This window comes from Limulus polyphemus, unplaced genomic scaffold, assembly GCF_000517525.1.
Source record: "Limulus polyphemus unplaced genomic scaffold, Limulus_polyphemus-2.1.2 Scaffold36, whole genome shotgun sequence".
In the NCBI taxonomy this organism is placed as follows: domain Eukaryota; kingdom Metazoa; phylum Arthropoda; class Merostomata; order Xiphosura; family Limulidae; genus Limulus; species Limulus polyphemus.
In genome coordinates this window covers 427,339-441,291 of record NW_013665646.1, presented here as the reverse complement: position 1 = coordinate 441,291, position 13,953 = coordinate 427,339, and the positions used below count along the sequence as shown (strand labels likewise).

General features: G+C 34.2%; 1 protein-coding gene across 1 annotated transcript in view; it reads right to left on the bottom strand.

The window, feature by feature from the left end:
• LOC106460853 (neurogenic locus Notch protein-like) overlaps positions 1-11,162 on the bottom strand; it is an 87,395-nt gene extending 76,233 nt beyond the window's left edge. The window contains exons 1-2 of the mRNA XM_013920600.2: positions 10,798-11,162; positions 3,337-3,415 (exon numbers count right to left, since the gene is read on the bottom strand). Coding sequence (XP_013776054.1) covers positions 3,337-3,415; positions 10,798-10,864 — 146 coding nt within the window. The 5' untranslated portion in view covers positions 10,865-11,162. The remainder of the gene's footprint in view (positions 1-3,336; positions 3,416-10,797) is intronic.
• Between the last annotated feature and the right edge of the window lie 2,791 nt (positions 11,163-13,953).

Sequence of the window (13,953 nt, the reverse complement as noted above, 5' to 3'; positions counted from 1 at the left end):
TGACTTATAAATCCTTGAGCTAGCGGTAAACCAAGAGATTTTTATCAAATCGTTCTACAATACACAAAACAACTTTTCAAACCAGAAGCTGAAAAAAAACACCAGAATATTCCCGTAGGAAATATAATAGTTGATTAGGCGGTCTTCAAAAGAAGGAGTGGTTTGAACCACTTTTTAAATACTTTAAAAAGGCCTTCGGGGAGCACTGAAATAGTCATCTAAAACGTTTAACAGTTCAAGTCATATACCGAGAGAAGGGCGCTTCTAAAACCTTCGGTAAACAATAATGTACACTCGGGGCCGTTTGCACTATTTATCTGTCTTAACGAAGAGAGCGCCATCTGTGCTTACAAAGCAAAGTGGAGGCTTATCAGCCAATGAAACCAGCATTTCAAGTCTGTAAGCAAACAATTGTACTTTAAAATGCCCCATCTGCCACGAAATACATACGTGATGCATATATTTATATAATGATAAAAAGACTCAGGCTGAAAAACTCGAGGTTTAAGTATATATATATAAACATACAGTCCTCGAGTATAAAACATCTGTCTATATATGTCGTACGTACTAGACTCTTCTCCAGAAACTGTTTAGTCTATAAAAGTTCCATAAAAAATTCTTACGTTCATAAGAGTCACAATATTTTTTTATGTTTTGTTTTTTTAAAGAAAAAAGGTTAAACTTTTGTTTTGGATGAAGACAAAGATTCGGTGGGGATTATCAGTTGCAAGTGACGACAGAAAGGTTCGGTGGGGATTTTCAGTTGCAAGTAACGACAGAAAGTTTCGGCGGGGATTTTCAGTTGCAAGTGACGACAGAAAGGTTCGGTGGGGATTTTCAGTTGCAAGTGACGACAGAAAGATAATGGCTGAAGACGGCTTGAATGGGTAATGAAGAAAAACTTTAATATAAGTTTAACATAACCGCAAATGTACAAGGTTTTGTCATCATCACCTGGTGATGACAAAACCTTGTCGAAACGTTGTACATTTGCGTTAAACTTATATTAAAGTTTTTCTTCATTACCCATTCAAGCCGTCTTCAGCCATTATTAGTCTCAAAGTGGGTTCCTCGTCACCGAATTTGACGACAGAAAGGTTCGGTGGGGATTTTCAGTTGCAAGTGACGACAGAAAGTTTCGGTGGGGATTTTCAGTCTTATGTAAAAGTCAGACTGCACTTACATGGTTATATTTATTTTACTTTATATTCTCATTAATTAAACATAACTTGTACTTTTCAGTAGTTAAACACCAATGAATTTTATTTACGGAACTTCGATAGAAGACTTTTTGCGATAATCGTCCAACAAACGTTTTCATAAACTTGAAAAACGTTTATCTTCATCTGGCTTTAAGTAAGATAGAACTAATGGCATGAGTGTTTGCTTACCAGTAGCGAAAACGTTTTATTAATATTCTATAGAAATAAAAAATATTAAAGTCCCCCGGTGGATCAACGTTAAGTTTACGGACTTACAACGCTAAAATCCTGGATTCGATTACCCGTGGTGGATTGAGCGAAGATTGTCCATTACGTAGCTTTGCGCTAAAAACAACAAACAATAATAAAACATAAATAAAGGAACTGTTACGTCTACAGAGATGTACGGAGATGAGGATTAATTTGGTGACTTTATCTGATTTTGAAGTACTTAATGAACCATTTTTCTCCTTATGATGAGCGACCGTTATAACTATTGTTTCGTCAATCGTTTACCAAAGTTTCTAATTCAATTACGTCACTATTCGTATCCCGCCACCTGCTCGCAACTCGAAACGTAAGAGGCAGTTAACTTTCAAATACAAGTCACGTGGTTTAGGTCTAACGGAATTCTCGAGGGTCCAGCTGCTGTTTTCGATCAAGGATATCATCCTTCTATACTTAAATACGTGTGATTTAAACGTTTGAATCTCTAGAGAAGCAATTCAGGGACGTGCAAGTGCTTTTCTTGCATCTTGTTAAAGCATAATTTTACTACTTACATAATGAAACAAAGGAAATATTTCCATTTCTCATAGTTTGGAAACTTAATGGAAGACTGTATAGAACACTTAGCCACTTTATATACATTTTACTTCATACTTAACATACATATATATGTATGTTTATGTAAGCCAACGTTTTTATTAATTTTTAAATATCTATTTTGCTAACCTAAAATGAAATAATAATTATTTAAGCTAGTAATATACAAGAAACGAACAAATATTTAAGTTGTTCATATAAAACTGAACAAATTTTTAAGTTGCTAATATACAAGTGAATGAATTTTTAAGTTTCTCTTATACAAGTAATGAACAAATATTTAAGTTGCTAATATAAAAGTGAATGAATATTTTAAGTTGTTCATATATAAAAGGTGAATAAATAAGTTTCTCCTATATATAAAACGAACGAAAATTTAAGCTGCTCATATACAAGAAATGAATGAAAATTTAAGTAAACTGCTAATACACATGAGGTGAATGAATATTTAACTTACTAATACATAAAAAGTGAACAAATATTTAGTTAAGTTGCTAAAACGCAGTGAATGAACATTAAATTACAAATATACAAGAGGTGAATTAATATCTAAGCTGCTAATAGACAAGAGGTGAATGAATATTTAAGCTGCTAGTATACAATAGGTGAATGAATATTTAAGCTGCTAATATACAAGAGGTGAATGAATATTTAAGCTGCTAATAGACAAGAGGTGAATGAATGTTTAAGCTGCTAGTATACAATAGGTGAATGAGTATTTAAGCTGCTAATATACAAGAGGTGAATGAATATTTGAGCTGCTAATATACAAGAGATGAATGAATATTTAAGCTGCTTATATACAAGAAAGAAGCGCCTATTTCTGTTTCGGAAGTACATGTGACTAATGCATACTTTACTGACATGCACGGTATTTATGTGAATGGTTAGACTGCTAACTTAACAAAGGGTTTAATGAATAGTTATACTGCTGGAGGAAATTTTACAGTCTGTTAATATCGCTTATCTACAAACGATTGTACTATATTATATATATATGTGCATAAAGTCCGATTTGTATGCGTGCGTATTAACAATGGTACTATTTTAAAAGTTAGCCTTCTTCGAGATTATAAATGACCTATGACCATTTTAAGGTCACGAAAGAGTGATCGTAATCTGTTATACATCTGGTAATTATGCGTTATATGAAAATGTACTGTCTCTAAGATTAAATCTAAGCCTATCATTAATACACAGTTATGGTCATTCAACCTCTCTGTCAGTAAATCATGTTTTCGCCGAAGCAGTATGTACGATTTCAAAGCAGTATTTCATATATCTTAAGAACGAAACGGCCACTTACTTGCAGTAGGCTTCACCACGAAGATTTGACACACAAGAGGCTCCATTTTTACACGGGTTTGGGGAACATGACACCAAAGCTGAAAGAAAAACGTTAAAATAAATCAGTTTTAAAACAGTCAAATAAAGAACGTGTTCTTACAATAGTTTCAAGGTACTCTTTAAAAATCAAAACAAGAACATCTTATTTTTGCACAATTAATTGTACGTAACCCTTGTCAAACATTTGAGGCTCCATCTTTACACGAGTTTGTGGAATACAAAACCAACCCTGAAAAAATTAAAATACATTAATTTTAAAACAGCCAAGTGAAGAATGTAATTATAAAGTGTTCTTACAACAATTTACGTTCCTTTTTTTAAAAAAACAGGAACATCTTATTTTTATATAATTAATTGTAAATAATTCTTGTAAAACACTTTACGTGGCCATAAGCTGAGATTCATGTACTCTTCCTAAAACAGCTTTTATTATTATTTTTTTCTTCAGAAGTCAATTTTAAAAAATATAAGTTTTTTTTTAAATCTGAGCATGCGAAAAAGAAAGTTACTCTGTATCACAATAGAATAAAAATATTTTACTTCGAAATAGCTACTTTGAAGTATATATATATATGATTATCAAAGAAACTGCACCGATGCAAGGCTATACATACTTACTAGAAAAGCTATTCATGACTGTCCAAATCTTACTACAAAATGTAAACTCAACCTGATAAAAAGTGAGTTTACCTAACAGCGTACACTGCCAAATCCAAAGATAAGGAAAACAAACATGTGTACATCATGTACGTGTACATACATACGTATCAGTGTTCTAATAAACGAAATGCAATGAGAAAACGCAGCGTTCTTCAGAAATAACCACAATACTCTCCCATTTAAGACACAGAAAATATCACTTTTTACTTGTACATAAACTTTTTTTAAATTAATTTCGTAAATAAAGGTCATATTCAGTGTGGGCCGGGTGTAGCCTATTATTTTTGAGCCCGAATTGTGAATGCAAGGATTTCCGGTTCGCGACTGGATGTATGTGGATACGTAATAAGAGTAATGGTCAAATCCCACTATTCGAAAGACTAGAGTAGCTCAAGACTTAGCGGTTGGTGCTGTTGAATAACTGTCTTCCCTCTAGTTTATTAGTTCAATGTTTAGGGACGCCTATGCCCAGATTTCTTACTTGAACCTCTGTGTGAAATTCCGAAGCAAACAAAACTAGCTTTCACAAAAGCCAATAGCCTTAGTTCTAACAATAGTATGCTGTTTCTTTTTTAAGTTCAATCTTTCTCGATTGCAAAGTAATAGCATATATATAACATGTTAAATGCTCCTAGATATGGGCACTTTACTACCACACAAGACTTTAAATTACTTTAGCAACTTTACACAGAATTTGATGCTTTTATTTTAGGAACTTCATCTGCCTGGAGTGTAGGAGAGGACAACGTTTCAATTTTCGTGCGGAAGCCACGATCAGATCGTAAAGGTCGATGATGGCGTTTCGGCACATCTGCTTGTTACTTCTATAGGTGCATGAAACGCCAGTTTCGACCTGAAAGCTCTAAATCAGACCTTCTCTTGAAAGTAAACGAATATTAAGCGCTAACACCGTGGAGTTCCATGCATCATAATTATCGCCAAATAGGAGATAAAACATAGGGGGAAAAAACCACAGTGCAAATATTACAATATTCTTAAAGACTTATACATTGTCTTTGTATGATCACCTCTTTGTGTTCTTAATAGAATGTTACTTTGTAATAGCTTTGAGCAAAATAAACAAAAAAGGCTTTGTGACTATATGGCCAATAAACGTGACGTCTTTTTACGTAATAAAGTTACAGTATATTAAAAGTAAAATAACAGTAGTTCTTTGTGTATTATACAATAAAAACGGACTTTTTTGGGTCTTATATAGTAGCAATATGAAACAATCATCTCCTTTCAGTAAATAGATTAGTTTTTTTAAATACCAAGAGCGGAATTTGGAAAATTATGCATACATCAATAATTAAAGGTGAGTTAATGCAGTGATAAGTCAATGACCCTTCTGGCAACATGAGCTAAAGCAGTGATACATCTATGACTCTTCTGTCAAGATAAGCTAAGGCAATCATAAATCAATGACTCTTATGTCAACATGAGCTAAGAAACTGATAAATCAACGACTCTTCTGTCATCATGAGCTAAGATAGCAATACATCTATGACTCTTCTGTCAAGATCAGCTAAGGCAGTGATACGTCAATTACTCTTATATCAAGGTGAGTTAAACTGTGGGTTATGGCAGTGTTACATTAGTGATTATTCTATCATGGTGGGTTATGGCAGTGATACATCAATGACTCTTCTATCAATGTGAGTTATGACAGTGATACATCAATGATTATTCTATCATGGTGGGTTATGGCAGTGATACGTCAATGACTCTTATATCAAGGTGAGTTAAACTGTGGGTTATGGCAGTGATACATCAATGATTATTTTATCAAGGTGGGTTATGACAGTGATACATCAATGACTCGTCTATCAAGGTGAGTTAAACTGTGGGTTATGGCAGTGATACATCAATGATTCTTCTATCAAGGTGGGTTATGACAGTGATACGTCAATGACTCTTATATCAAGGTGAGTTAAACTGTGGGTTATGGCAGTGATACATCAATGATTCTTTTATCAAGGTGGGTTATGACAGTGATACATCAATGATTATTCTATCATGGTGGGTTATGGCAGTGATACATCAATGACTCGTCTATCAAGGCCAGTTAATAGAGTATATGCGACATAGTAACCGAGTTTCGTTAACAGGCTCCACACGTTTCCAGCTCTGTATACGTTGCCATAATCATACAGTAACTAGCACTACCTTGGAGTGAGTGCACCCTAGTTAAGTCGTTATTTTCATTCAGAACTTCTTCTCCCAATTCTTGTATACGTTGCCATAATCATACAGTAACTAGCACTATCTTGGAGTGAGTGCACCCTAGTTAAGTCGTTATTTTCATTCAGAACTTCTTCTCCCAATTCTTGTATACGTTGCCATAATCATACAGTAACTAGCACTACCTTGGAGTGAGTGCACCCTAGTTAAGTCGTTATTTTCATTCAGAACTTCTTCTCCCAAAACACGTCATCACTTCAAGCTAAATAAGCATATGTTGTCGATTTCCCTTCGATAACGTTATTGCCAACTACGAACTTTGAAAATTCATTTGTCTTTTTTTTTACTCTCATTTCACTCACACAATCTATTGTTATTTTCTTTTTTTAACCCACAACCACGTCTTTTAAACAAAAGTCACTTTACAGTTGTATTGCACGCGGATAATTCTTTTCCTTCCGTTATCTCTGTTCCCCTCTTTCTTAACTTTTTTCATTTATTTTTTAGTTATTTATATTATTTCTATGATCTGATTTGTTTCTTCTTCGTGTATTTAACATTGTTTTTTTTTTAAATTAGATTTTTTCACTTACGCTTTCACCTCACATATTTACATTTTCAGTTTTCAACTATCGGTGAGTGAAGCTAATTAGATGTTCTCTCCTGATCTGAAAACGTCGTCAAAACACCAAGAGAAGACGCGGGAAAAGTTCATAAAAACTTACAAACAACGGCTTTCAACATTACTAGGTGTGTAATCAGGGGTGAAATTCTGCCGGTACTGACTGAGTACCGGGACTTGTTTGAGCTGCTTTGTCGTTTTTTTATGTGTACACGTTCAAAAACAGGCTCACTTCACCCAGTTGAGTACCTCTACTTTTTTTAGGAATTTCGCCCCTGTGTGCAATAATATATATTAATGAAACGTTATTAGAAATATGAAAAAAATACAACTGGGGCTTCACCGTTTCGTTTGTTGAGTTAAAAAACAATATCGATACATCCTTGTTGAACAAGCGCATGCGCAGTAATTTCAGTGTTTCACTTGTAAGTTTACAACATTATAAATTGAGTAAATTTGAGAATTAATGAAAGTAGTGCCTAGTTTTCATTGAATGGATAGATAGATAGACAGATAGAAAACCAATTGAAGGCAGATTTAACGAGATTTGGTCATTACATTAATGCACCATAGCCTTTTCACATGATTGCTTTGAAGTTTGTAACTTTTATTTGCCTAATAAATACAATCACAGCTATTATTTCCAGTTGAAACTCAACGGTGTACGTAGGCCTATAAAGGCCTTGGGGGGGGATATTTGCCTCCCCTCCCAATCTTCGAGCACCCCCAGATTAATAATTATTTCTCCGGTAATAATTATTTTAAATCTAAATAACTGCCAGTAACTACTACTACTACTACTTTCTTGACTCGAACTGCATACGCGGCGGGAACCGGGGGGGGGGGCATGAGCCCCCAGTTTTGATCCGATCACTATCATAAAAAGCCGATGTTTCAGTTTTTATTTCATTGGTCACATTGGTTAACATAGCGAATAAGGTTCAAATATGTTTTGCCGCCTATGGATCCTTGGGACAGCTGCCTCATCTATATGCAACTGTTACTCGTACTTGATTATGTGTATAGCAGCCACATAACGCATCTCTCTCTCTTTCCATCACACAGGTCAACTTCTTATTAAAAGAATCATTATACTTTTCTATAACGTATGCCCGAGACGACAAATCTCGTTCAGCTTACCGCTCTGTCATAAAAAACGTTAGGACACTGTTTGGGCACCCCAACTTGCTACTTCCTCCTGCACCCCATGACTACAGCGAATTGTCACACAGGAAGTTTGGAGAGCGTGAAAATGGCGAACACAACGAAATGTAATCTTCCGAGCGTCATTGTTAATCAGTCACAATTTCACTTCCCTTCCACGTAATAAATCAAGCCAATGATAACTGACCACTGTCCCATGAACATAAACTGAAATTTCTCCTTTTTTTCTAAGAAAAACTTTTTTTATTTTTCTATTTTTCAGATAAGCCTGCCCCATTTTTTTCCCCTTTGCGTGAAAACGAAACTGCGCAAGCTAGGCGGACAGCGAAACAACATGATTTATATTTGAAAAATACTGTGCAAATATCATCACTTTATCGAATAAGGATCAAATAAATTTTACATTTAGATTTAATTACTGTAATGTCAAAAGTAGTGGAGCAATTAACGCTAAAAACCTCAGCCTTCAATCCCATATTTATAACTACCAATGTGTCACTTATTCAGGCAGAAACAAATTCATTCTCTGCTCAACGTACTGTTGAAAAGAGTACTCGTGTTCCTTTGTTTCCCTAGCAAAATCTTGAGTCTACCGCTAACGTTATACTTCAAATCAAAGCACGGGAATACTTTTGAATGCTTTAAACTTTCAATAACCCAACAGAAACTTGGATGAAGATTTTGTTTTAAAAAAACTGAAAATCAAATAATGATCTGAATAAAATTTTGAGTTTGAAAATCAAATAATGATCTGAATAAAAATATTGAGTGTGAAAATCAAATAATGATCTGAATAAAAATATTGAGTGTGAAAATCAAATAATGATCTGAATAAAAATATTGAGTCTGAAAATCAAATAATGATCTGAATAAAAATATTGAGTCTGAAAATCAAATAATGATCTGAATAAAAATATTGAGTCTGAAAATCAAATAATGATCTGAATAAAAATATTGAGTGTGAAAATCAAATAATGATCTGAATAAAAATATTGAGTCTGAAAATCAAATAATGATCTGAATATTTATATCAAATGTTTATGGGAGGATCAAGAATAGTTCTCTTCCTCCTGATATATTTAATACACTAGTGATTTTATTATCCTGTTCTGGAAGCGTTTGTTTGTTGTAAAGCACAAAGTTGCACAATGAGCTACATGTTATTTTCTCATTACTGGGATCAAACCCCGCAGTTCTGTGTTATAAGGCCCCAAGCTTACCACTAAGGTACCGAGGGTGGCGGCATTTTGAAGGGAAGAGAGATCTTGGATACAGGATAGCCTGCGTTCGATAAGAGTCAATAAATCATAAAATCTTACACATATTTGCAAGCGAGAAGAAAATGTTTCAGGTTGAAACGAACAGGGGAAGGGGGGGGGGTACAAAAGAGAATTAAGACACCACCAAAGGAAGGAAGGGAGCAGATGCACGTTGTGCCTTCGTAACTGTTGTCTTGTTACAAAGGTGGCTGACTGGCTGGCCAGCTAGGCCTTGTTTACAAAGGTGGCTAGCCAGTTCTTGTGTTAAGCTGACCGTGGGAACGCGAATCGCGAGGCTAGTAGAACATGGATCAGTACGCTCGTGTCGCCGGTTAGCCTGAAGCTGAATGTTGCTTGAGAAACGGAAACGGTCTCATATTTACACTCTAACCATTGACGTGCTGCTGTAGTGAGCTAATCTATACATTAATCTTGACAGCCCAATACACCCAACAAGTAACATTATATGAATAACTCAGGCGGAAAAAAACAACTGAAGCTACAAAATTTCAAATAAGGAGATTGGGAATGGTATTTTTTTTCAAAGATTTAATGTGTCTATTAACAAAAAACTTTTAAACAGAAACACTAAAAACGATACAAGTTATCAATTATAAACACTAATATGCTAGATATATATATATATATACAGTAGCTCTCACACTTTTGATCTCACCGGACCTCAATGAGTTAATATTCCAAGTACCACCCGTATATTTTCCGATAACCTATTATATTAAACGCCCCCCAGTGGCACAGCGGAATGTCTGCGGACTTACAACGCTAGAATCCGGTTTTCGATACCAGTGGTGGGCAGAGCACAGATAGCCCACTGTGTTGTTTTGTGCTTAACTTCAAACAAACAAACAATTATATTAAACTGTTAATATTATTAACATTATATTATTAATATCATTGTTCAAGCGCAATAATTACCTTCACATGAATATACATATTGTGACATTGTATTTGTACATTGTCGGTCTGTTAAATTAATTGTTGTAACGTATAACTAACATTGTACAGTCAGTCCGTAAAGCTATTTTTTTTAACACATAACTAATACGGTAACATCGTACATTGTCGGTCTGTTAAAACAATCGTTGTATCACTGTACACTATCAATCCGTTGTATTAATTGTTTTATGACATAACTAATACCATAACAATAAATCAAATTATTAATATTGTACACTGTCAATGTCAGTCCGTCAAATTAATTGTTGTATGACATAATTAATACCGTCCGTCATATTAATTGTTGTATCTGACTTTATCGCTTTTAAAAAGTTTAAAGACATGTGACGTATTCAATATATGAAAAATAACAATTGTTTCTAGAAATATCAAATTATCGATCTAAATCAACATTGTTGTTAATTGTTCTAAAAATATCAGCACCATATTGAATATAACATGTATATGTATATCCAGATATATACATAATGTATAATGATATCAAGCAGAAAATAAGAGTAACTATATCTTCGTACATGTTACAGAAGACCCGGGTTAAGAAATTTTAACTTACCTTGGACGAAGCAGGGATGGAAAGCGACCACTAAGAAAACGGCACAAACGAGCGGTCGACGTTGCATTGCCGTCCGTGAAAATATACCACTAACAGCAATCCACAAAATATCACTTTTTGTACGACTTTTTGAGTTTAGATTGTCATGTTTAATATCCAATGAGCCCGTTTAATCACAAACACGACATCAGAAATAATGTTCTTCTCGAAATGTTTATATTGAGTTGTTTAGTTTTATAATACGTCCACTCCAAACACAAACTCCAACCAACCGACTTCTGATATGTTCCTATTGTGAGCGTTGTCAGTGTAAAATGGTATTATTTCGCAGAGCACAGGCTACGGTATATCCTTCCGCACTTCAAAACTTTCAAGCTTTGGAATATGTTTGAATATAATTTCTTCGTTATCTTCTTTAAAATAGAATCAGATTATTAAAATATTCTTATAAAATTTAAGCTTAAATTGTTTACTCGAGTAACTTTATCAACAATAAAGCTGACGCACTATCTTCTTTATCAGTTCACGCTCTTTTGCGCAGTGATACACTGAGCCACCAGTCATAACTTAGTGCTTTGAGCCTACTCAAGTTCGGCTCAACTACCGTTCGAACGCGTCACCGCTTGCACACCAGGTGAAAGAGGAATTTTGTGATATATATAATGGTATATATGGATGTATTATAAAACTAAACATTTGATAATTAATATGTATATTTATGGCAGTGAATATCTCTTTATTTCAAAATATTACTTTTTTAAGGAATCACACACTATAATAAACACCCAGTAAATAAACAGGATAGAGTCGATGGAATATTACAATAAACTTTAGGATAAACCAAATTATATCTGTTCTGTTGTCTTAAAAACTATTTATGGACACGAAGTAGCTACCTCACAGCGCAACTTACTCGACGTTTGCATGATTTAACATGTGTTGACCAAAGCCTAATGTTGTCAGGTGGCTACTTCTATAATACTAGCTATTAAACTTTACATCCGAAAGCATTATACGTAATCAGAAAGCCTGTCTATATTTCTAAGTTTGTGACCATAGCATCGTATTTTGTGTACAAATATCGGGTAATCGAAGACCATCTCCCAACGAATACAAAACTACCCTGTTCAAAAAATACACGTATAGGTAGCTGGACAGACAGACAGACATCAAGATAGAATTTGAATTTTATAAAATATAAGTGTTTTTGTAGTATTTGAAACTAATTTGTTTATAGACGTTAATCGTAATTCATAACAACGATTTGCATATTCTATTGCAGTGGCTAGTCGCTACATATACGAGCCGTGGTGCCACGGGCGACATATTTAACACTGATATCTTTGGCTCATGGAGGATAGATATATCACAAGCCTTTCTGAAGAAAGATATTCGTACGACGAGATTTTTAAACCATGTAGACTCAAAGAGAACAACATTTCAAAGAAGGAAGCTTTCAGTGTACTCCATGGAAAAATAGCTTTCAATGTTCTCCATGGAATCATAAAACTAGTGCACAGGGAAGAAGTCGCTGTTGAGCATATACAAGTGTTCATGTTTAGAGATTGGATATAATAAAAACACTAAAAATATGATAATGCGATTATTTAACAGTATAAAGAATGCCAACAAATGGTTTCAATAACGTTGCCCAATAGCTAATCATTTAACGAATTCCAACAGATAGTTTCAATAATGTTGCCCAATAGCTTAATCATTTAATGAGTTCCAACAGATAGTTTCAATAATGTTGCCCAATAGCTTAATCATTTAATGAATTCCAACAGATAGCTTCAATAATGTTGCCCAATAGCTTAATCATTTAATGAATTCCAACAGATAGTTTCAATAATGTTGCCCAATAGCTTAATCACTTAATGAATTCCAACAGATAGTTTCAATAATGTTGCCCAATAGCTAATCATTTCAGCCGAATGCCGTATTCAAGTCTATAAATAAACCCATTTTATACTGATATGAAATTTGTTAAATAAGATTACTAAATAATATTATATATATATTGTAAATAGCAGTTCGTAGAATATGCATCTGTCAAATGTAATTCATTAAATGGAAAATTGAATTATTAAAAAGTAATTAAACGATAACTTTGAAAATATTATATTTAATATCGTAAGACTATGCCACAAAAAAAAGCTCGAATCTTTAATCAGTATCGAAAATATGACAAACAAGTATCACTACATTCATAACGAGATCTTTAGAAATGTGTCACACTACACTGGATCTTTAGAAATGTGTCGCACTCCACTGGCAATGTTTTTCCTTGCAATTTCACTGCAAAAATTGTAACTTTTAAAAATTTGAGAGCAATTATAACATGTTATATATGTGTGTCTTACTACGCTGGCTGTACTTTCAATATTTTTTTCCAAGTAATTTCATTGTAGTAGTCGTAACTTTTAAAAATTTTAAGACTTGGAAAAAAACATTGAAAGTACAGTCAGCGTAGTACGACACATATATAACATGCTATAACTGCCAATTCCATTGTAGTAGTCGTAACTTTTAAAAATTTGAGAGAAGTGGTAGCACGTTGTGTTCGTCGTACTACGCTGTCTGTACCATCGTAACATTAGTTGTTATTAAAAATTTGGTTGTAATAGTAGCATATTATGTTTGCCATACTACGCTGACTGCAATTTCAATGTTTTCTTCTAGCAATTACAATTTAATAGTTATCACGATTTAAAATACATATGTATTGTTAACATTTAATGTTTGACGTACTACGCTGGCTGTATTTTCGATGTGGCAATTTCGATGTAAGAATTGTCATGATTTGTAAGAATCTAGGTGCAATAGTAGTATTGTACACTAACGATGGCGTTACCGTTTAATGCAAACACACTTCTTATGTAAAGCTGAACAAGGTAGAAAGCTTTAGGGCTTCTTCCATTGGAAAACACCGGGCTAGACAGCACGTGCTCTTCAGAATTGGCTCAATTGTTGCTATCACTTTCCCACGCTTTCTGGAGTGGGACGCGACGCTCCTGTTGACTGTGCCACGTGCCACTTGCTGTTGTTAAAGTTTTGTCAGACCTGAAATAATCAGATATTATTGATATGATGTCGTAGATCACGGGCCCAAAAAGCGAGAGCTGTTGGGCGGTAGACTTAGCTGAAAAGTGCCTA